At 45.7% G+C, this 25,062-nt stretch overlaps 1 protein-coding gene across 10 annotated transcripts in view; it reads left to right on the top strand.

The window, feature by feature from the left end:
• Positions 1-25,062, top strand: part of FRMD4A (FERM domain containing 4A) — a 586,135-nt gene that overhangs the window by 463,687 nt on the left and 97,386 nt on the right. For all 10 annotated transcript variants that reach the window (XM_084781779.1, XM_084781777.1, XM_084781778.1 and 7 more), the window contains 3 exons: positions 7,058-7,142; positions 22,089-22,145; positions 23,293-23,315. In XM_084781779.1, the coding sequence (XP_084637905.1) occupies positions 7,058-7,142; positions 22,089-22,145; positions 23,293-23,315 (165 nt within the window). The remainder of the gene's footprint in view (positions 1-7,057; positions 7,143-22,088; positions 22,146-23,292; positions 23,316-25,062) is intronic.

Raw genomic sequence — 25,062 nt, 5'->3', positions numbered from 1 at the left:
CCTGACCCTCCCCCTCCCTCTCACAGCTACCTCTTGGCACTTGGGAATCACTGAATATTTACAGCAAGTGTTAATTAAACGGGCCAGTGATTTCATTTTGCAACGAACACAAATGTCACATTTGGAACACTGGCTGTCGGTGACAAAAAGCGGACGATAATAATGAGAGAAATAAGCTGAGGATTTCTGCAGCCAAGAATCTCTGATGTTTGAAACTTCAGAGGCTTTAAGTCTTAACAGGGGACCCAGCTGAGTTAAGTCAAGTTCTGGTTAGCTGGGCACCTCATATAAGATCTATGTTGGCATTGTTCTCCCAACGGACAGGACATAGCGACAGTTGTTTCAATCAGGGAAAGAGACATCTTCAGGGCCAAAGAATCATCTTCTAGATAGGAGTTTCCTGCCATGGCCTTGTTGTCCTTTTTCTATTGTTCATTTCATTTTTTTGTTTTGTTTTGTTTTGTTTTTTTAACCCGAAGCTTGAAGAGATAAGTCTAATCTATTCTCTTACAAATGCTGTGGCAGAGTGGAGACATTTAGCTGAAAACATAATTCAAGGAACTTTCCTGATCTGTAGGAATCATTCCAAGCACAGTCCAGGCCTACAGAAATACATAGATGTCCTTGGGTATGTAACTATATTTTTCTCTCATTTTTTTTCTCGGCCCATTTGTTAGGCTTATTCTCAAGTTGCTAGCACTTGCCTTCCAACAGTCAGCAAGGGCTACCAGAGCCCTTGATTAGCTTGTGATCAGAGGGGAGCAGGCAGAACTGACGCTGAGCAGGTAGGGAGAGGTAGACAGACCATAAGGAACACACTAATGATAACGGGGGCGGGGGGGGGGGGGGGGAGGCCATGAGCAGTAAGCGTTCTAGAAAGGTACTCAAGGGCAACCCATAGAAGGGTCAGGAAGGAGGGCTAAGACCAGAAGCAGAGCTTAACAGGGAGATCGACGCTCCGGGAGGGTCTTACGGAGGCATCAATTACAGCCACTTGTGTGCGCGGCAAGTGAGGAGTAAACCTAAGAGGCAGAAAAAGTAGAAGGAGCAAGAGAGGCACAGGTGGGAGAGAGCAGGTGCCGTTGGTTGACTCTCAGGGATCCATCTTGTGGAGGGCAGGGGCCTCCATGAACATCAGTGCCTGTTACAAGGGAAATGAATCACTGTTGAACAATGTGTGTGTGAAAGGTGATGGCATCTCTGGGAGACAGGGTGGCAGCATGTGACAGCCAATAGAGGTGGTGGAAGCATGACTTTGGGCCTGTAAGCCATATATGAGAGTTAGAATTGACTTCCAGGAATACAGCTCTGTGAACTGACTAACTCTGGAGCCAGCAAGACCCAGACATTGGTACACTGTAAAGATACAGTTAATGCAGAACAGACATGGCATTGCCTGTATAGACCGTTGCAATGGAAGAGCCATTTTTCATTTCCCCTGGGCTCTCTCAGAAACCTGGAATGGTCTTTGTAAACTGAGGAAGTAGTCAGACAGGCAAGTAAGGAGAAGCAACAGTGCCCCCTACCGGCATAGAGGAGTTCAAACCAGATTCTCATAAAAGCAGGAAAACAAACTGAGTTTTTTGAGGGGGGCAGATGGTAGACAATCTCAACTTTTCACACAAACCATCAACTCTCCCCTTCTCCCCCAGAAATATCTTCATCCTTGTGCCTGCTCAGCGTGTGAATGAAGATGTCTTGGGTCTGTTTTTATCAAAGCATTTTATTTCAGAAGTTTCCCAGCACAGATGGAAAGTTCAAGGTGAAATAAATGTCCAAGCTTATGAACAAAAACATGACAGGCCTAGGGCTTCCAGGGTTTTCCAGGCTGTTGTCTTGGTGATAAAGGTTAACAGGAAACTACTTTCCAATTCCTGTCAAAAGAGGGATTTTTTTCTCTCTCTCTCTCTCCCAGAATATGTTTATTTCTGAAACCTCCTTGGACTCTCCTGCCAGATAGTAGAGATCTGTGGAAATGAATACAGGTGCCTGAGACGGGGGTGCTGCTGCCTCCTTTATTTCTCCATTGTTAAAGCACTAAAGGGAAATGTGGCGCGCTGGGTGCAGTGGACGTAAACATGTTTTTGTTTTGACCCCAAGTGTGGGATATGTAATGGTTGTAAACATGTTTCTGTTTTGATCCCAGGGGTGGGGTGGGGAACAGGCTTGTGAGAGAACAGGTGATGCTTATCCACTTGGAGGTTGAACCAACCTCGTGTAGGGGCTTGGTTTTTGCCAGCTGAAAAACATCCTAGTACAGGCTCTGAGAGGAGATATATATACGAGCCCAAAACAGGAAGTGGGGCTTTTTGGGTCTTGGTAGTGTTTGGCTGTCCGTCGCTGCACTTTAAAACACTCCAAGAGAGACCCGCACCAGTGAAGGATTTGCTCCCAGGAACTGAATTCAACCAGGTCTACTTCTCCTGTTCCCCTAAAGCTTTCTCTCCTATCTAGGGTAAGTGGGTTGAAAGGGAGGTGTAAGCATTTGAGAAACCCCAAATAAAGTAAGTTTGAAAAATATGGAGCCTACAATTGGGTTTCTGTAAAGCCTGGGACTGAGGGTGGGGGACATGCAAAGCATCTTTATGTTTCTAGTTCAGGACTAAGGCAAATGGAATAAAGACTCGGGAGTTAGAAAATTAGGCTGTTTCAGACGCTCTGAATTTCTACACACAAAAATTACTGTGGCCATAAGCCCTGTCAGGCTCGAGGGGTCACGGGTATTTTTTTTTTTTGGCCATTAAGACACAAGCTAATCAGCAGACTCGCTTTAGCCACTTTCCATGTGATCAGTAAGAGATGCAGAAGTACCATGATGAGGGGCCAGGTGGAGTGTGAGACCCCAAAGCTAAAATGTTATGATATTTTGGGTGTCCTTTGTTGTTTCTTTATCCTTACTCTTTCACTGTTATGTGGCTTATGATCTGAGTTACACAGCGCACACATGCACGTGCGCGCGCACACACACACACATGCATGCAGACTCACACATGCATGCAGACTCACATGTTTAAGAGTTTGGATCCCAGCTAGTGTTGCTGTTTGGGGACCTTGTGGGACCTTTGTAACACGGAGCTTATCTAGCAGAAGCAGGTTGCCAGAGGTAAACCTTGAAGGATGTATTTGCCCTGGTTTCAGCCTGGGCTCTCTGCTTCCTAATCCATCCACCAAAATATGAACCAACCATTCTGAAAGCCCCTCAGCTGCCATGCCTTCTCTGCCGCCATGCTGGCCCAGTGTCTCCAAACATTGACCCCAAATGAGTACATCCTCCTCTAAGCCGTTTCCATAAGGTCTGTCTTCACAGTGATGAGAAAGTAACTAATACACACAGCATCCCCTTAGGAACTCTGACCAAGATGGGATGGAGTGGACGTAAGTTGAGCATCAAAGCCAGTTGTGTCAGGTGCTGTGCTTGTTCTTGAGGCACAAAGAAAACAGTGGTATGCCCAGCTCTCCAGGAGGTGGCAGCCGAATGACAGGGCTGTGGGAAATATGCTGAGCAAAGTCCCAAAAGCCAGTGAGAGAGGCCGTGTGGGGAGGGGGAAAGGCAGGAGGTGTGGAAATGGCCTCTGTGGGGTACTTTCAAGCAGAGGGATGAAAGTGGTGGCTCTCCGTGTAACGGCTTGAACAGAGGCACATCTAAAAAGGCCACATATAGAATCTGTCAAGAGCTTTCTCAGCTATCATAAACTTCCCAGAGTGGGGTTTCATATCCACACAGCCGGCCATTACCTCACTGTGTTCACGTCTCACTGTTAAAGCAGAAAATAGTGCCAGAAAAAAACAGCAGACCCCCCTTCCTAAGGCTAACAATGACTGTGCCACTGGGTGATAATTTGGAGTCTAAATTCGTAGAGTCTGTTGAGTCTGAAATAGCTTAATTTTCAAAGCATTTCCCTTTCTCTATGGCATTTAGTCCTTTTCTCTCAGTTTTCCCTCTTCCCTTTCTTTCCATTCACTCTGCTATGCTGACTGCCCCTCGCCAAAGAGTCTTTGTAAATGATGGGGAGCTAGGGAACCACCTTCTACAAGTTGTCCTTGACTTCCAAGTGTGTACTGTGTCAGGTGTGCATGCACAAGCACACACACACATATAAGATGTCATTTTAAAATAAAAAATAATAAGCTCCAAGAGATGGTTCAGTGGGCCGTCTGCTGTCAAGCGTGATGACCTCAGTTCAATATCAGGACTTACACAGTCTAGGAGAGAATGGATTATGTACGTTGTACTCTGGTTTCCACATACACACACACACTTAAAAGATGAATATCTACATCTTAAAATTAAATAATTTAGCATACTTACTTTCAAGATGTAAAATCTGCCACTCTATTTTGGGTTTCCATTACTCAAGTACTGAAAGTTGTGCAGCTTTGGCCCCATGATCTAAAGCACCTGCTCCCAAGGTGACAGGCAGGTGCTCCAGGATGGGGACAGAGCAGCAAGAATTCAACCAATCCCATCTTCCAGGCTTTGCAGGGTGAGGACCATTTTCCCATCCTTTGGGATTGTGTGAAGTCTGACTCTGTGATAAGCTGCCATTGTCTATTGATGGAGATGCCCTCTGAGGTTCACTAGCATGTGTGTGTGACCCTGCACCACTCTCACTACAGCAGCCTCCTCACATATTTGAAATATAGTAGAAAACGTCATTCATTTAGCCTAGGTATGCCTAGCCTGGGTGTGGTTTGTTGATTGTGAGGAGGATATTTTGCTGTCTTGTTTTGTGAGACAAGGTTTTATGTAGCCTACGCTGGTCTCGAACTCGCGCTGTCTAGCTAAGGATGACTGTGAACTCCCATTCCTTCTGCTTGGACTATTAAGGTGTGTACCACTAAATCCAGATTTGTCTTGTTCCTGCTGCTGCCAGGGAGCTGTGGAAGCTGGGGAGCTGTCTTACTTTAAATTCATTCCTCATATCTGAAAATAAAAAGCCTTCCAACATGGGGGCCCATTGAGTCCCGTTCTCTTCTTTTATAGCTGGAAAAAGAGAAGCCCATTATGGTTTGTGACCTGTTCTCAGTCACACAGATTAGATCCTGGGTCCTTGACCTCTCAGGAGTCTCGGCATCAGAACACATGGTGCTGTGTGGCCATAGTGATTTCTTCTTCTTTTGCCAACTTCATCCTCTGCACCCTCCTCGTCTCTCTGTTTCCTACCATCCAGGTAACCAGTGCCCTCCCAGTTTAGTCTGGGTTTTACTCTAACACCTGCATGGCTCTTTAGACTGAATGGGCCCATTATCTGATTAAACAATTTAATAAGCTCTAAATCTATGTGGAAAGGCATGTTTAATGTAAACTTAAATAATGTCAGCATGTTTCATCTTGAGAGAAATCTATCTGAGAGGAACTCGGCTTAATATGCATGAAGGTCGCAGCCTTAAGAGCACGTGCCCCAGCCTGGGATGGGCTGAGATGTAGTTACAGGCACCAACCTTCAGCAAAGAAGCACAGAGGAAGCCGCTGCAAGAACCTGCTGCAACGCTGAACAGAACAAATTCCCTTTTAAAAACCTAGTTCAACAATGATTAGGATTAAAATATAAGTAACATGAAAAAAAAAAAAGCAGAATGAGAAAAGAGAGTAGTGGGTGAGCTAAGCATCAGAGAATCATCACAGTTAACCCAGGTCTGCGGTGCCCACGTTCAGAGTGTCTGGGAAGACTTGGCTCAAAAAAGCTTTGGAGAGGAGAGTGGGACAGGAGGACCTGGGGGCCTCTGGCTTCCTTTTACATCTGGGGCAATTTGGTATGGCCTAAGTGTGGGCCTGTGGTTTGATTCGTCGTCATTGTTTTCATATGACTATATATTCTTTTTGCCACTTGAGCTTGGGTTTATTTCCATGAAAAAGATGAGCAGGTATTTCACGTGTCATTGTTGGAAAAACCAAACCAAAACCCATGAAAACCCAAAAAGTATAGCATTTCTTTGTTAGAACTTGTTAGGTTGGTGTATGTTTTTTCCACATTTTTTTTCCTCATGGCTATGTATTTTAAAGGTTTTGGGTTTGGGATTTAAATCGGGGCCAAGAGCTGGTGAAACAGTTTTGTCAGGGAAGTGCTTGTCTCCTCATACAAGCGCTAGGATCCGAGTTTGATCCCCAGAACCAGAACCCACCTAAAGCCAGGCATGGTTGCACATGTTTATAATCCCGCCACTGGGGGCGGAGGAACAGAGACAGACCCCGGGGCTCACTGTCTAGCCACAATAGCCTATATGGTGAGCCCCAGGCCAGCGAGAGACCATGTTTGGTTGGTTGCTTTCTTGCTTTGAAACTTGGACAATTCCTAAGAAACCACACTCGAGATTCGGTTTGACCTCCATAAACATGTGCACACATGTTCACATGCACACTGCATACATATATAGACACACACACCATGTGTGTGCGGTGCGGGCGGCAGTATAATTTGTTTACTTAGTTATGTTCTGTACCTTATCCTCACTCGAGCTTAACAGATAGAACTGTTTTGTCCTTAGAGGTAAGACGGTTGTTTTACTACAAAAGCTCCTATATGCGTTATAAGACTATATTTTCAGATTTATGTATGTGTATGTGTGTGCACCTTCATACACATACATGAGTTTGTGGATACCACTTGTATACAGGTGCCCACCGAGGCTAGAGGGCATCGGACCCTCTGGAACTGGAGTTAGAGGCAGCTGTGAGCCACCTGGTGGGGGTGATGGGAACTGACCCTGGTACCGTGAGCAAACACTCCTCACTGATGAGAAATCTCTCCGATCCTAACACTGTATTTTAATGTAATAAAGATGACTTTGCTGTGTAGGCTAACATGTCATGAGGCTTTTGGTTTACATTTCCCTAGTACCTAGTGATACCTGGAATGTTTTCTCATATGCTTATTTGTGTTGAGGGTACATTTAGAAAAGTGCCTGTACACGTGGCACAGCCTTAAAGAGAAATGTGACTGGTGGCTCCTCGTCTTTTCTTCGTTCAGCACGGGAACTGCGATCCTCCTGAAACCAGGCAGCTCAACAGTGTGATTTGCACTCCCCCTGTGCCTCACATGCGCTTCCTCTCTTACAGATTCTATATCGAAAGCATCTCCTACCTGAAGGACAATGCCACCATCGAGCTCTTCTTCCTGAATGCTAAGTCCTGCATCTACAAGGTAGGAAAGTGCTCTCCTCGTCCAGTTTCCTAAGGAAATTATACCTATCTCAAAATAAGCCTGGCACAGTGGCGCACACCTGTAATCCTAGTACTCTGGGAGGCAGAGGCAGATGGACCACTGTGAGTTCAAGGCCAGCCTGATCTAAAAGTGAGTCCAGGACAGCATGTCTCAAAAAAACAAAACAAAACAAAAAAACAAATAAACAAACTAAAGAAAGAAAGAAACAGAAAATCAAAAATGTTGCCCATAAGGCAGTTTTATTGACTAGGAAAAGTCATTTATAAGGTAGTTGGTATAAATAAGTTTTTTTAAAAACTGCATGTAAAGAAAGCCACCAGGTAAGCAACATGACTTCTTCCAATTCCATCACTGGCCTGGCTTTACGGAAGGGTTCTTCAAGGGAGGGAGGTCAAAGCAGCAGAAAATCAATCAAGTAATCACCACATAGCCACCACAGTCTAGGGCAGCTAGAAAGGAGTGCGAGCATGCTCTCTCGCTTGCGCTCAGCTCGGTTTCTACGCTCTGATACAGTTCGTGACGCCCGCACGTACACACTCGCACCAGCCTAGGGAATGACATCACCAACAGTGGGCCGAGCCTTCCCATGTTCACTCAGTCATGTAAGACAGTCATCCGCAGACTAACCTGGGACACTGCCTCATTGAGACCTTTCCAGGCGATTCTGGGTTGTGCCGAGTTGACAAGTAAAGCCAACTGTCATATGAGCATCCTGTGAAGCTCACGTGGAGCACAGGCTTGGAGCTTCCAGTGAACTGCCCGGATCCCCACATCTCTCTCACAACCAAGATGAGGCACAGGGAGACTTCTGTATCTAATGAGCAGCGTTGCTCATTTGATTCAGAGGAGCCTAACTCCAATCACAGAGCTGCTCCCTTTGCACACTGTACCCAGAGAACTTCAAATCTGGGCATGTCGCTAAGTGGCCACCGGGTGCTTCTGGAAAATTCCAAGAAGAATTCATGACATGTGACTTTTGTATTTTAGCAAACTCTGTTTTGGCCTACTATCTTGGGTCATCAAACTTTAACCCAGGAGGGTGGAAATGGGGATTTTCTTTACCTGAACTGCATGAGATAAGTCCACCATTCACAATGGTGCAGGGCCTGGTCTGGTCGACAGCAAGTTCAGCTTTGCAGAAAGACCTCATTCGGTAGTAACTGATGACCCGGGGACCTGTTCTGGGCTCCCACCCGGGGCATACAGATGACAGCACTTTCAATTTTTTTGCTGACTGGCGGGAAAAGACATTGATTGTAGTTCTGGGTTTCAAACTCCTGCTTCCTTCTAATCCCTAATTTTATCATTATAAAGTGGAAAGAATAATACTATCCCGACAGGAGCACTTGGTGGTTTGCTTGTTTGTTTATGATTGGGTAAGCACTGTTTTTAAAAAGTTAAGAAACAATTAAAAACAAAAGCAAGCCGGGCATGGTGGTCACACATCTGTAATCCCAGCACTCGGGGAGGCAGAGGCAAGCAGATCTTTGTGAGTTCGAGACCAGCCTGGTCTTACAAAGTGAATCCAGGACAGCCAAGGCTACACGGAAAAACTGTCTCAGAAAAAAGAAAAGACAAAAACAAAAACCTGAGCACTGTCCACCAGGTGGCAGACTTGAGCTAAAATAAATAGTAGAAATGGCAGCTCCTTTGAAAGAGCACTCAGACCAATTAGAGCTTGGTGCAGACATGCATAAAGGGGAAGGAAACTGTTTCCTGGAGTTGCTCGGTTTCCCTTGGTCATACATGCTGAGCTGGTGGTAATCAAGAAGATTAAGTCCTTGGAAGCAAATACAACAGATTTCCCAAGAGGAGGTGCAGGCGGCCAGGCCTCCAGAGCTGGAGTCATTTAAGGTCCAGATGCCCCCAGCATCTGCCTGCTTGCCAAGTAGTAAGTGGAGAGTGGTTCAGAGCCCTAGTTCCCACTTCCTAAAATCTATTCTGGAACATGGTCACAAAAGTGGCCACAAATGACCAAGGATGGGTCCCCTACAGTTTGTATAGATGGAATAGCGCGTCTCAAGACCACCCGTTAACCTCAGTCATCTAAATATCTCGTCTGTGAACACTGGCAGATTTTGCAAGGTTTTTATGTATTCAATCTGAGCCTCTCAACTTCTGAGGAAGGTGAAACTTTGCCAAGGAGGAAGCTGGCGTTCATAAGAACTAGAAGTGACCGGACAGCCACGTGTCCTGTTAGCCACATTCAGCACCGTGTAAGAGCAACAGACACCCACACAGCTGTAGCTACTTGGATTTTGCTGCGACAGACTTGGTTCCCATGCCAGCTAAATCTGAATGTCTTCCTCAAAAATGTGTTCAAGCTTCAATTTTCCTTTTTGACTAAACAAAAATGTTGCAAGGCCCAGCCCACGTTGTCTAGGAACTTCTCATAAGACAAAGAGTGGAAAGTACTTAGCGCTGTGCCACACACTTGATCAAGCCACTTGGACCCTGACACATTTTTCTTGGCTACAATTTTTTTTGTGCCACCCACATGTCCCCAGGTGTATGCTGAGGCCTTATAGCCCAGAAGGTAGGGTGACTTAAAAATGTGTCATGACACATTGATGCTACCCCAAATCAGACCACTTGCTGTTTCTTGGAGAAAGGCTGACTGGTTTTCCTTTCCACTTGCTCGCTTACACTTTGTAGACTCCAAGCTGAGCACCAAGCCTTACATATGTTTAGCAAGCACTCTACCACTGAGCTAAATCTTGGGTTCTCTTTTACGTTTTCTTTTGACACGATACCTCACTACGTTACCCAGGCTAACCTGAAACTCGCTCTATACTTTAGGCTGTCCTTGAACTTGAATTTTCCTGCCTCAGCCCCCTGAATAGCTGGAATTACAGACCTGACCACCATACCCAGCTCCTATGGCGCCTCAGAACTAAGCTGTTCAAGTGAAATAAGCTATGTGCCCTGTTCTGTGCAGACCTACTTCCGTTTACATTCAAATCTATTTTTGACAGGGAGCAGGGTAGTGGAGAGCTGGCTCAGCAATTAAGAACACTTGCTATTCTTACAAAGGACCCAAGTTTGACTCCCAACACCCACATAGCAGCTCACAACTGTTCTAGCTCCAGTTTCAGGAGCTCTCATGCGCTGTCCTGAGCGCCCCGCGCACCAGGTACCCACACGGGGCACATGCATGCACGCAGGCAAAACACTCACATATACAAAATAAAAACAAACTTAAAATATCATTTTAAAGTGTATTTTTAAAAAACAGGAACTGGATTTGATCCCTGTGTAACTGAGCTAGGAGTGTGTAGCTAGCATGTGAAAGGCCCTGAGTTCAATCCTCAACACAGCACAAAAGGAGGTGTAAAAGGCAGACAAGGGGCCAATGAGATGGCTCCACAGGTCAAGGTGCTTGTCGCCAAGCCTGTACCCTGAGTTTGACCCCAGGACACACAAAGTGGAAGCAGAGAACCAAATTCCACACATCGTCTCCCTTCCTCCATACCTATTCACACACACACACACACACACACACACACACACACACACACACACACTCAAGCACACACATGCTCACATACACACTGTAATAAAACCAAGTGGTTCTCGGAGGCTCATTATGCAAATGCCCCATCCACGTCTGAACCCTTTTGAGTCATTTTGCTGGTCCTTCTACTATTTGCCTCTTTATTTCTAAATAAACGCCCTAATTCTTCCTTGATTTGTCGCCTCTCTACTTATTAAAATCTTTGTAAGATAGACGGGATTGGGGTGCCCCTGTAGCCACCCCCACTCTCCCTCTTCTAGTGTTCCCAGGGTAGGAGCAGACTTCTGAGTGGAAGCCATTGGAACCACCAGCATGGCAGTGTGACTAATCCAAGCCTTGGCCCGTGGCTGTCATTTACCTGAAGGGCTTCCTCGTCTTGTTTTCACTTGTTTAGTTTCTATGTTTCTTCCGGGTTTTCGCTCACAGCTCCTAAAGATTCCCAGATATATTCTAGTATTCAATTCCAATGTGATGGCAATTCATCAGCCGTCTCTGGCTTGAGTTCTGTGGCTGCTGCTATTGATTTTTTCTGAGACTTCCCCCTGGAACTCTCTGCCCTGTTCCAACATGAACTTGGCTGGCTTCACCGCTCTCTTCGTGGGAGGCCGCCTTCCTGTTTGGGTCTTTCCCCACCACCGCTCTGTATTGGGTCATCTGTCTCCTGGGTTTTGTTTGCTTGTTTGTCTTACACCGTTGTTTTCCTGGACAGCATCCCCATGCAAATCTAGAGAAAGAACGTCCTTACACATCTGAGAACACCTTTATCCTCCCATACTGTCTACTTAGAACGATGGTTCTCAACCTGTGGGTCACAACCCCTTGGAAGTTGAATGACCTTTTCCCAGGGGTCACCTCACACCATCAGAGAACACATAGAGAATTCTGATGCCTTTAAGAACTGACACACCATTCCTCTATTGTCTCCAGGAGGATTTACCCACATGCAGATACACTCACATGAGTACGTACACCCTGAACAAATACAGGTGTATGTGACAGGGTTAGCGCCCTAATGTACTTATGTTGACCAGTCACACATGTGTAGAGAACAGTTACTGTGTTGAAAGCACCAATATTGGAGGTAAAACAACACTTTATGAATTATAATTACTGGGTAAATGTAAAATTGTACACTGTGAAATCAACTAGTGGAAGTGTGTGTGTGTGTGTGTGTGTGTGTGTGTGTGTACATGCAATGGCAACTTAACCTGGATGCTGATAGGTCTTTTTATACACAGCTGTTGATGTGAAGACTGCCCCCCTTGTAAGAGGAACCGTAGCAAAATTACAGTTATGAAGTAGCAGTGGAAATCAGGTTATGGTTGGGGTAACCGCATCACAAGGAACTGTATTAAAAAGTCACAGCATTAGGAAGGTTGAGGGCCACTGTCTTAGAAGTTTGACTATTTGCAGGAATACAGAAAACAGTTTCTCTCAGAATATCAGGTGCTGTTCTGGAAATGTCTGTTGTCCTGTCCATTGTGTGTCTCCCAAAAGCTGGATCTTTGGGACTTACCTCTGTGCTCCTCTTGACCTGAAATTTCAGGAATACCAATCTTTGTAGACACATTCTGCTGTGTATCTGTCAGCTCGTAGGTGGCTATTTTTATTCTGGAGACTCGTTCTTTCGGGATTATTTCTTTGTTATCTCCTCCTCTTTTAACCCCGTCGTCCAACACTCACTCTCTCTCTCTCTCTCTCTCTCTCTCTCTCTCTCTCTCTCTCTCTCTCTCTCTCTGCCTCTCCCTGCCCCCCCCCCTTGGAAATGCTGCGATCAGAAGCTAGGACAGGCTTGTGTCAGTTTTCCATTTCTGTCTCTTTATAAGGGATGCACTGCCTTCTGCTGACCTGCAAGGGCTCATGAGCATGCGTGAAATCCACACATACACAAAAACAAAAATAAACAGTTGATATTAGATGTCTGGTGACAGCCTCTAGCCTCCACACTCTTAAAACAAGAAACTTTATTGCCCTTAGGATATAATACTCTCGGGCTGGAGAGATGGCTCAGAGGTTAAGAGCACTGACTTGCTCTTCCAGAGATCCTAAGTTCAACTCCCAGCAACCACATGGCAGCTCACAATGATCTATAATGTGATCTGATGCCCTCTTCTGGTATGCAGGTGTATGTGCAGGTAGAACACTGTATACATAATAATAAAGAAATCTTTTTAAAAAAATGAAAGAATATAATACTCTCTCTTATCATTCTGATGTATTAACTACAGCGCATGCTCAGCTTTCTTTCTATTTCTTCTCTTTGTTCTTTGCCTATTTTTGTCTTTTCTGTAGACTAGCATTCTCCATTCCCACATGCCAGCCCCCCACCCCCACCGCTGCTTCCTTCTGCCCTGTGTGCATATATGTTCATTTATGTGTATATGTGTATGTTTCTGTGTGTGCGTGTGCCAAGAAAAGCGAATGGGGTCCTGGGAACGCATGGGTCAAAATACTGTCTCAGTGGCACAGAGGGGAAGGGTCCAATGGCAAGCTGCTCTTTCCATGGGGACCTGAATCTCAGCCTTTGGGTGGGGGACATACTCTCCCACTTTCATCTGGGACATGTGGATTTCCAGGGCTTAGGAGAGAAAGTGGCCTTCGTTTGGAGTGGAAACTTCTTTTCAATGCAGCTTTTAAGCATCCTCTCTGGAGATGTGGCTTCTCTTCTCTCCACCAGCAGACAGCCAGGAAAGGTGGCTTTCTTCCATTCTACAAACACAGCTTTCCTTCCTTCCTCTCTTTACCAGAAAAGCACAACTATAGCAAATTTCTCTCTCACTTCCTCTTCTTCCTTTACACCCTCACAATTTCTACAAGAAAACAATGGGGGGGGGAACAGCAATTTACCCAACTTGCAGAAAATTAAACTATGTGAGGACAGGGCCGTGACTGGACTGTGTCAGCGAGCCAGGAAAGACTGGAGTAAGACTTGCTGATGCTCCATGTAGTCCAACATTTACGATGTTTTAACTGCCTGAGGGGACAGGTGGACAGCGGAAGGGGAAATTTATGTTCAGCAGACGAACAAATGTCCTTTAGAAACACGTGTCCAGTTCCATGGAAAATTCCAATGAGATGTCGCGTGTTCCCTGGGTGAAGACTTGGGAGCCAGCGGTTTTCTCAGGCCAAGCCTTCCCCCTCTTGGTCTCCTCCCTTCTTATGTGATTTCTTATGACAACTGGAGAGGTCCATCATCAGTCACCCTGTAAGAGGCAACCTACCTGCCTCACAAGATGGGGGGGACTTGGTAAACATGGACTCTTGAGCTATTCTTCCACATTCAGACTGTGGGGTGCATCCTGTGTTCCGTGAGTTCTGTGCTGACCGGAGTCACTATCAAAACTTAGTTTGCACAGCTACTGGTGAAGTGGCACGTGCTTAGAATCCTGGTACTGGGGAGTACTGAGAGAGAAGGATCATTCTAGATTACATAATGAAACTCTATCTGAAAAGAGTGAGGCAAGTAGGGTAGAGTGCTGAGCAAACCAAACAAAACCTGGGAGGTCCATGCCCCAAACCACACAAACCAGTGCAGTGGGCCACACCTGCAGTTTTCAGCATTCAGAAGATGCTCGCAGTAGAGACATAAGCTAGGGGTCATCCTCCATTTCTTAGCAAATTTGAGGCTGGGGCACGGGGGAGGGGGGGAAGGAAGAAGAGAAGAGGAGGACAGGGGAGAGATAAGAGAGAGGTGAGGCAGGGAGAGAGAGGAAAGAGGAGTAGAGAAAAGGAAGGGAGGGGAGAGTGAGTTTAAAAATGAGTTGTGGAGAGACGGCTCAGCAGTTAAGAGCACTTACTACTCTTGCAGAGGGCTCAGTTTTGGTTCCCAGCACCCACCTGGTGATTAACAACCACCATGCCTTCACTGTCACGTGATCAGTGCTCTTTTCTGCCTCCACAGGCTCCTGCACACATGTGGAACACGTTCAGGCAAACACACATGCACATAAAAACAAGTAATTAATAGCCATCCCATTAACCCCCTACAAAAGCTGGATTATAAAATGATGCCTTTTTAAAGTTTTATTTTTAATTGAAATATTCTAGGCTAAATTTATCTGAAATAGTTAATGTTCTATTATATTTTAACATTTAGAATGATTCCCCCAAATTATGGATTGTAAAAAGTACAAAGGAAATGCAGAAGTTTTTGCTTTAGCTTTAGTTTTAATCTGGTTTACACACAAAACCCAGGAGAGATAAGAAAAGTAGCCCCTGGATCCAAATCACTCCTAGTCCACTACTCTGAGGAGTCATTGAATATTTCTTTGCCATGGGTGGGATGACTTGTGTTTTGCTGCTCAGAATGGCTGGTGTGTGGTTTTAAATCTCATAATCAAACCACATAACTTTCGGCCCTTTGTATTCACCACGGTTAGATTGTTCTTAGTCTCAGTGTTTATCACATCCAATCTCCACTGAACCACAAGCCCAAGATCTCCATCTACAGATGGAGGGAAATATGCTTCCTTGGGCAAGAGGAGAGTGGCATGCCCATTTTTCTGTGTGGATTTGTACGACCACCTTCCATTACCTGAGACTGACTAGGCATGTGACTGGACGAGCAGGAAACTGCTTCCCGTTTGTGACTTTCCGATCCCACCAAGTTTGGTGTGTGTATGTATGCAGCAAGAACAGAGCTGGAGCCAGGTGTAGTGGCACACTCCTGTAATCTCAGAACTTGCAGGTGGAAGTGGGAGGATCATGAGTTCGAGGTCATCCTCAGCTAAGTTGCAAGTTGAGGCCAGCCTGGATCTTGTTTCAAAAGCCAAAGAAGAAAGGGAGAGAATGGTGAGAGAGGGAGGGGGAAATTGGGGAAACCAAAGCCTCTGTTCTGTGAGTGTTGAAAGGTCTTCTCTAGCCTTTTCTCTGAGATGTCTGCCTCAGTCCTGAGGCTTCATATATTCAGAGTTTATGTAATAGTTCCTGGATTTCATTGACCTGTTAAGTCTAAATGCTATCACTCTTGTTGATATTGAAATAAATGGTCCACACTGAAGAGCTTCAAAGAGCTTTGTTATTCAACCTGTGATGTCATCTCATCTGTAGGTGGGAGAAACAAAGGCCAGAATCTAGTCCCACAAGATGAGGAACCAAAATAAATATCAACCCTGGGACTCGCCGAACCCCCGTCCTTATCTCTCAGTCTGGCTAAGGAAGAAACGCTGCAAGTGTTTCCTTGGCCAAGAGCATAAACACAGGGCAAGGAGGACTTGCCTTTCAACCTTTTAGAAAGAAATTTGCATGGACTTATCATCTTGGCAATGCATAGCAGACTTTGCCAAGATCAGGTCCTAGGACGTTAACCGTAGGTTGTGGGACAGCACGGAGCATGAGAAACCCCAGTGCTGTGAGATCACAGTGAGAACATAACGCGAACAGCAAGGTATTTCTTCGGATCATGAGACAAAAACATGACATGACTTGACTGCCGAAGACCTGGCAAGGGGCTGACAAAGAGGAACTAGGCAAGTTTGACGAGGTCTTGTCCATGCCCAGACGCAACTCCATATAGTCATTATGAGTTGTGCAACGAGGCATGGTAGCCAAACAACCACAAGAAGGTAGTCAGGGAAATCACCTACATTCGACCCCATCCCCCAGTTTGTTGCTATGCACCATGCTAGTCTGGGTTCTCCATAGAGAATCATAGAAGAGGAAGCACACTTAGTGGGTAAGGTTAGCCCATGTGACTGAAGGCTGAGAAGTCTGTAATGTGCCACCTGGGAGCGAGAGCCCAGAAAAGTTGGGATTGTGACTCAGTTTAGAGGCCTGAGAGCCAGGGAGGTCAGGATTGTAAATCTCATCCCAAGAGCAGGAGAAAGTAAGATGGGATGATGCTAACTCAAGATGAGTTAGGAGGCTGGGTATGGTCGAGGCAGGAGAATCATGGATTCAAAGCTGGTCTAAGCTAAATAGTAAATTCTAGGCCAGCCATACCAGGACCCTACCTCAGCGCCCCTCCCCAAAATTGTAGAATCAAATACAGAGGGAAATTTGTGTTACCTCCCCCTGTTATTTTCTTCCAGGCCTTAAGGCATTGGGTGATAGTGACTTCTTTTGCGAGGCTGTCTGCTAAATCCAGCGGTTCAAAAGCTAGTCTCATCTGAAGACATGTCTATAAATAATATTTAATACGGACACTGAGATAAATGCAAGTAATAGGTAAACTTCCAAATTACAAGGGTTATAAATTGCAACCACTATCTGCATGGCAACCAACAGACACAGTACTGCCTATCTCTTTAAGAAATCTTACTAAATACTACCATCAATACTAAAATATACTGAAGAGCAGAGGCAAAGTGTGTGGTTCAGACTGTCCGCAGGTGCCAGTGAGAAGAAGTGAATACTACCAAGATGGCATTTCCAGTGCGTTTGCGGTTTCTGAATCACCTCTGCATTTATGTCTCAGGAAAATGATCGAGGAAACTCGCTCTTCCTGTTTATTTGGTGATGAAGAAAATGAAACATAAGGAAAACAGTGATGTTGGATGTTTCCGGGAGCCATTGGGGAGTTAAGGGCTAAGGCTAGAACTCAGTGTCAGGTGTGGGTTGGGGCGAACCTTAGGAAGACTGCAGTGCCTGACGGTAATCTTCCCATGCTCTGCAGGTAATCATAATAAAAGTGGCAGCTGGGGAAGGATCCAGAAGCAGAGCCCTTGGGGTGACCAACTAAGGGATTCGGATTGGAGCTTGCCAGCGCCATTCTCCCTTCCCTATAGTTAGTTGTTCTGTTCTAATTATCATCTTAACTTCTTTTCCCATTGATGTGCTTACATATTCTGACAAAGGCCACTTTAGGGTTAATTCTGGTTCACAGTCCAAAGGTTTGGTCCAGCGTAATAGCGGAAGTCAAGGTGGCAGAAGCTTGAAATATTGATCAGCTCCGTAGCCGAGCAGCAGGGAAGGGTGAAGCACTGAGCCTCTCGGCTGTCCTTTTGCATTTACACGGCTCAGGATTGCAGCCATGGAATGGTGCCATGCCACCGACAAAGCACGCCTTCCAACCTCAATTAAAGCAATCAAGGTAGTGCCTCCCAGACATGCCCAGAGGCCCATCTCCCAGGCGATGGAGACTCTCGTCAAGACGGCAATTAACACTAACTATTGCAATCATCTCATTTGTTGTATGGGAAAGCTGGAATTTCCCAGCCTAACCACAGACGAGTGCTTTCCACTGAGGTTCTTGGTGTGATGTAGAAAGTACCACCAGACCCTCTGAACCGTGGGTCAGGAAGAACTGACTAGGGATGAAGTGAAAGCATCCATAAGCCCTGTTGCATGATGGTGTGGTGGGTTTTTTGTTTGTTTGTTTTTTGGTTTGGTTTGGTTTGGTTTGGTTTGGTTTTGGTTTTGGTTTGTTTTGGAGCATGCAGCATCAGATCCTCTGGTGGAAAGCTTCCTGAGAGTTGGTAGCCACCATAAAGCTGCTGACAAATGCCATGGGTCCTCCTCCTGAACTGGCGTCATCACTTTAGGTAAAGCAGTGCTAAGTGAAAGAGAAGGGGTCTGTCTCCTCCATCTGCACTCTGAGAATACACACACACACACACACACACACACACACACACACACACACACACACGCCTGGCACACACCTACAGAGAAGCATGTCCTCTCTATACCATTTTCCAAAGATCAAAGGGACTGACACCAATCATTGAGTAGTCTGAGAAGCAGAAGCCCAAACTGCAGGTGTCGTGTCCTCAGTAGCCAAAGGATATGACATTCCCTGTCAGTGTACAATTAGCACATGTCCTCCACCACCCTAACTGCCAGGTAAGAGTCTGGCTCAGAACCCCCTCCTCAGATCGCTCTGCCAGCACTGAGACTCCAGCACAGAGCTATTGAGTGGACAAAGCCCACAGGAATGCCCCAGGCCCAGCCTCGGCAGAAGGCCAGCTGGAAGCCACTCATAACTCTTGCCTGAAGAGCCTCCATTTCCTGTATTGCTGGACACGTTCTGACACTGAGTGTGGATAGTCTCTTCACCTGGAGGGGAAGGGAAACTCACCTTTGTTAAAGACGATCGTTTCCATTTACCCTACGGGCAGCTACAGTGACAGAGAACTTGCCTAAACCAGGCCAGACATTTGAAATTGTCCTGTCTGAAGCTTTGCTGTGGCTGGTAGTACACGGTGATTAATATTCACCTACAGGACCTCGTGGGACCGCAGAATGGGCTGTGCAAAAGAGAAGGCCGTTTTTCTTCTCCCCCCACCTCTCCTTCCCAACACAGACATTCACGTCTAGCGAATGAACCAAATTATGAGTCAGGCACTGTGCTCCTGCTCAGGGCTGTCTGCCAAAGGTTGATTTTGAGTTACACATGAGATAAGCCTCCCAGCTGGTGTTAACCATTAGTCCACTGTTGACCGCCGCTGCATCATAGGTGTAAATGTTTAACAGAAGGGCTCACACACGCAAACACACACACACACACACACACACACACACACACACACACACACAGCTTCCAAGTACTGTGAGCTCTTTAGCAAGCTGGTCAGTGGGAAAAGAAATGAATAAAATCAGAGTAGAAACGATCTGTTATGGAAGCCCTGGACAGAGTTTCTGTGGAAGCATTTGTGCACTGTCATATGACTTACATTTTGATGTGAGCTGGTAATCCCACATCTGCCATTGCAAACATTCTCCCACGTCCTGGCTCTGACAGGGCAGATGAATTACAGAGGCCGTTAAGCTCCTGTGGCTAGTTACATGTAAAGAATGCTTGTCCCCCATTCCTCCTTATGGTCGTTAGTCAGTCGTTAGTTCTCTTGAGCGACACTTCCGAGGTGGCTCAGTAGCAACTGTCTTTATCTATCTCTGGAATTCCTCGCCCTGAAACCTTGAGGAGATCCCTTCTTCAAAGGATGCAAGGCTGCTTGAATACACTGTCTTGAGTTATGGTGGGAAAGCTTGGATTCCCCCCAACTAATTAGAAAATCCATATATCAGAGTTTGGCTTATAGTTCAAATAACTCGTAATTTAAATTACTCTTCTGTGCTAACTTCAGTTATAAATATTGTTCTGAGAGTGAGCTGGCTGGGATTGAGACCTTATTAACTTGGGAGGGGGCAAGTCCTAAGTGAGGTCATATATTAGACAAGAAGTTATGGTTTTCCAGCACAATACCTGCCATTCAGGGCCTTGTGATTTGAGACAAGTCCCATCGTATTTTTCGACTTCCGGTCTCAGTAAAAAGCATGGTGTTAAGCTAATTGGTCTCAAGTCTCGCCTAGCTCTTCCTCTTGTCCATCCACTCACTGTTAGATGTGGTGATAATAGGCAACAAAAGAGGAAGATGTGCTGGGCATGGTGGTACTTGAGAGGCTGAGGCAAGAGGATTACCATCAGTTTAAGGCCAGCCTGAGCTATAGCGTGAGATCCCATTTGAAATAAGGAAAAGAAAAAGAGAAGGGAGGAGGAGAGAGGAAAAATGAACACAGACATTTCTCCTTAATCTTAACAATAGGAAAATGACATCGATTACCTTATTGTTGCATGCTAATGGACCTGAGTTTCTCTCTGTGTCTGACACTACAGACTATATAATATGGCATAGTTCACTTAAAAGTTCATTAAGAGGGTGGGTCATGTAAGTGTTTACTACAACAGCACAGATATTTTTGGAAGCAATGGGTGTATTTATTGTGGTGATGGTGTCTCAAAGCCTGTCTTCAAAGCCATCAAATTGTCTATGATAAGCACACCAACTTTTGTGCATGTTTCAGTTTAGTGCCTCGATGGTGCTATCTTTTGAAAACATAGGAATGCCAGGTCCATGTGGCTTCATGGCAGAGAGTACACTGATAGATGCACTAAGTGATGTACTTGTTGTGCAGGCTTCAAGTGTATTTATACAAACTATGGCAGCCATGACATTAATAGATGATGTCATCTTATAAGACCACTGGAGTAAACAGATGCTGGCATTTGTGTGAATATTCTTACTTAGGGTTTCACATTGGATTTTTTGCTCAAAAACCAAGGTGCTTTTACTTTTTTTTAAGACCACACCCCTAGATTACACTCCCATTAGGGGGAGACCTAAAAGAACTGAATATTTAAATTAGTCAGCAGACCAGCAAAGTAAAGATAGGAACACTATGGATTTGTGTTGACATTTGTATAGCCACTAGCCACACCGATCTGCAAACACACGGAAGAACTGTATGCCTGGCAGCATGTGGAAGCGGGATTTCAGCCTTGCCTTGTTTAACTTCAAACTGAGTCAGCATCCCACTGTAACATCACTTCTAAGGAACCCTCACTATGAGTTCTAAGACAGACTTAAAAAGAAACTGTAGCCAGTTTGGTGGTGCAGGACTTTAGTCCCAGCACCTGGGAGGCAGAGGCAGGCCAACCTGGTCTACAAAGTGAGTCCAGGACAGCCAGGGCTACACAGAGAAACCCTGTCTTGGAAAACAAAAGAAAAAAAAAGAAAATGAAAAGGGGGGAGGGAAAGAGAGAGAGTGTGTGTGCGCAGCTGTTACAGGCAGGGCTGGGAATGGTTTGTACACCCTTTCTGTCACAGCACTTGGGGACAGAGGCAGGCCTAAGGTCTGAGCCAGAGCTACACAATGAGATCCTATCTTAGAAAAAAAAAATATATAATTGGACCTTGAGTAGCTATAGCCCAGTGACTAATAAGATGAACATGTTTGGGGCTAACAAGGTGGTTTACTAGTGGTTAAGAGCACTGGCTACTCTTCCAGAGGACCTAGGTTTGATTCAGCACTCACATGGTGACTTACAACCATCTCTAACTCCAGTCCAGGGGGATCCGGCACCCGCTCTCTGGCCTTGAATATGTGTCTGCATAGAGTCTCTCTCTTCTCTTCCCGCCCTCCTTCCTTACCTTTTCCCCTCTATCCTCCCCTCTTTACCCTCTCTCCCTCCCCATCCCCTGTTTCCTTCCTGCATGAGTGTGCGCACACGCACGCGCACACACACACACACACACATCTGCATGGATGTGGTACACAGACATGCATGCAGATAAAACACTCATATACATAAAAATAAAACTAGAAAAGATGAGCAGGTTTATAAAAATCTGGACATGGCTCCATCCCTTACTGTCTCATCCAAATTTGAAGATGACACATAGGCTTCTTTGCAAAGATCTTGGGGACTGTTCACGACCAAGTCATTCAAGGAGATTGGCTAAGGAACCAAAGGCACTCTAAAAGTGTTTGAGATTCTGAAGAACTTTTAAGACCAGGTCTCCTGCATGGGAGCTGCAGTAAGGAAGCTTGGGGGGCGGGCGGAGGCAGATTGTGAGGTTGAAGGCAGCCTGGACTATGTTGCAAGATTTTCATTTTAAAGTCTTTAATTGATTAATTATCCAAAACTAAGTCGATAAAACAGAAGACTCACTTTGCTTTCTTCTTCTTTTCAGGAGCTTATTGATGTTGACAGTGAAGTGGTGTTTGAGTTAGCTTCCTATATCTTACAGGTAAGTTGTTTTACACACAAGCAGCAGCAGCCACAGCCACTGTTTGGCTTTCTAACTTTTTCTAGCCACAAAATAAAAGGAGCTGTTAGGACCGCTATCCCAGAATTTCAACACAGTATATCATATGACCTTGAGGAAAAGTTGTGCGTTTTACCTACAATCATTTGGTTCTCTAAACTCCACTTTCTTTGAGTTTGGTACCCTCTTTCTCCCTGAGAAAAACCAAATGTAGACATAGAAGTAGTCATTCCTTGCCCTCCAGAAAGGCAAAGTAAAAACCTTTGGCCTCAGACAGACAGACACACAGACACACAGGACTGTCATCCACAACGTTGGCAGGCCCAGTTGGCTGGATGCTGCTGTGTCCAAGATATTCAACCACGCTCTCTGGCATCCACATGGCCTCTGGCTCTCAATTCTTTGGTATAATTGGGAAAGCTCTCATGACTCCAAAAGTGGCAGAAGAAATGGTTTGTTCTAGCCTGGCCCTGTGGCATGCACCTGTAATCCCAGCTGCTTTGGAGGGGGGGCTGAGGGGGGCTGCAGCTGCCTCAAGGAGAGGAAGTGAGGGGGGAGGGAAGGGGAAGAGAGAGATACAGAAGGTATTAAAAGAGAAAAGGGGAAACTGAAGAGGGGGAGAGAGAATAGTAGGAAGTGGTGAAGGAAGGAGGAGAGAGGGAGCGTGTGTGTGTGTGTGTGTGTGTGTGTGTGTGTGTGTGTGTGTGTGTGTGTCCAGACACATGCTCGGTTTAGAAGCTTTAAGTATAACTTCGTTGGACCAGGCAGGGCCTCGAAGTATAAACTTATATATAGCTTTGTGAACCTTGCATTGTGTCTCTTATTCTGGTGGTGCATGTATATACTCTCCCTGACTCTGAACCACAGACAGGCTCTTACTATGCTGCCAAGGCTGGTTCCGTACGTGGAATTCTCCTGCCTGAGCCTCCCCAGTACCGGGAATCATGGGAGTGTTCTGCCACACCTGGCCTACATCCTTCTTCATTGAATTCCAGAGAGAGCAGGGTGACAGCAGGAGGAGGCTGCTGTTGTCTTATCAGCAGAGAATATCAGCCGTGAGGGTAGGACATTGTATTAATTCTTAACAATGGGTTTGGGTCTCATTTGGTTTTTTTCTTTTCCTCCACAGGAAGCAAAAGGAGATTTCTCTAGGTGAGTCCCCCAGATGTTGTTCTTGTATTGGCTTTAAAATATATTTGTTGCTTTTTTTAATTTAAAGAAACGACCTTGCATTACCTACCTCGTAGGAAGACAGTGTGTGAACTAGTGAGATCCGGAAGAAGGCAAACTGTCAATGAACGGACAGTCGGCGTTCACAGTGGTAGTGGGCAGTCTGGAAGGGCGTTCACAGTGGCAGTGGGCAGTCGGGAAGGGCGTTCACAGTGGCAGTGGGCAGTCTGGAAGGGTGTTCACAGTGGCAGTGAGGACAGTACTCTTACTAAGTGAGCCTCCCTCAGGTTACTAACAAGATGAGCTCAGAGCCCAGTGTCCTCAGTGGCCACTGTTCACAGGCCTGGTGTGTTGGTCATGTGTCTGTGGTGGGAGCCAGGAATCATTCTTGGAATGTAAATGGGGTTGCATATAACCTGGCAGTCCTAACGAGTAGGTGCACACCTTCTTTTTTTCTTCTCCATTTAGTCGCTGACTTCCAAAAGAAAAATCACTATCATTATGGGAGATATGTTTCAGGAAAGTATTAACCAACATAGAAATCCCACTCCTATCTGCCTTCCATGGAAAGATGCTTTGTTGAGAAAAGATAGATTTAAGTGCTGAGGGCAGCTTGTGTCATGCTGTAGAGCCGCTGGCTTGACTCTTGTCACTCAGTCATTAAGCACTACATATAAGACAGCAGACATGAACTTGTCCCCAGTCTGTCATGAATTCTCACAGCAAGAGGATTATAGCTACCCCTCAATGGAATAACTGTTCATAGGCAGACATTTTCCAAAGAGTCTATTTTATCAACATCTACTGGAGGAAGCCCAGGATAGCCCATTCTTTAGGATCAAGGTCTATCTGTAAAAGAAAAGACTCTGTGGCCAAGAAAATGTCAAGTCATTTGGTTCCGAGGACTAGGGCTGACAGCTCAGTGGTAGAACGCTTGCCTAACACGTGTGAGGCTAGTTGTATCCCCGGCAGGGAAGAGGAGTGTGGTAGAGGGAGGAGGAGGAGAGGAGAGGATACAAGAGATAGAAAATTAGTATCAACATGAAATTTACATCAGATCCGGGGAAATGGTTCAGGGGATACAGCATTTGCCATGCAACCATGAAGACTTGAGTTCAAAGCCCCAGCATGGATTTAAAAGGCATGGTACCAACTATGCATCTGTACCCCTAGTGCTGGGACAGAAAGAGGCAGAGACAGGACGATCCCTAGGACTTGCTAGTCAGCCAGTCAGCCAAACTTGTGAGCCCCAGGCTCAGCGAGAGACCGTGTTTCAAAACAGAAAGAAGGGAAGTGACTAAAGGCGGCACCTGAAGTCAGCCTCTGGTCCCCATGCCCATCGGCACAGAAGGGTGTTCCTACACGCACAAACGCAAAGCACATTTCTACCTCATCAAGAGCATATGTACGCTGCTATCTTTGCAGGGTTTTGTTTTAAATCTATGAATGTACCCTAACCAGACCTGAGGTGTATGTTCTTAGTCAAATATCTCAGTGAAATGGAAAGAAACGTTTTATAATCTACCGATGGTTGGCACACTTTTTCCGGCAAGGGCCACATATCTGGCTTCCCCAGGTCACATGGTCTCCACTGCGGGTACTGCACTTTTTCCAAGTGTCAAAGAAGCATCACAGGTTGGAGAGCAGAGGGGCATGGTTATGTTTCAATAAAACTTTATTTAGGAAAACAGACATTTGAGTATCGCATAAATCTTGGTGTACCTTGCAT

The sequence above is a fragment of the Acomys minous genome, assembly GCF_964271855.1.
Source record: "Acomys minous genome assembly, chromosome: 5".
Classification (NCBI taxonomy): Eukaryota; Metazoa; Chordata; class Mammalia; order Rodentia; family Muridae; genus Acomys; species Acomys minous.
Note: the sequence above shows the minus strand (reverse complement) of the source record. Positions and strands in the feature narration are given on the sequence as shown.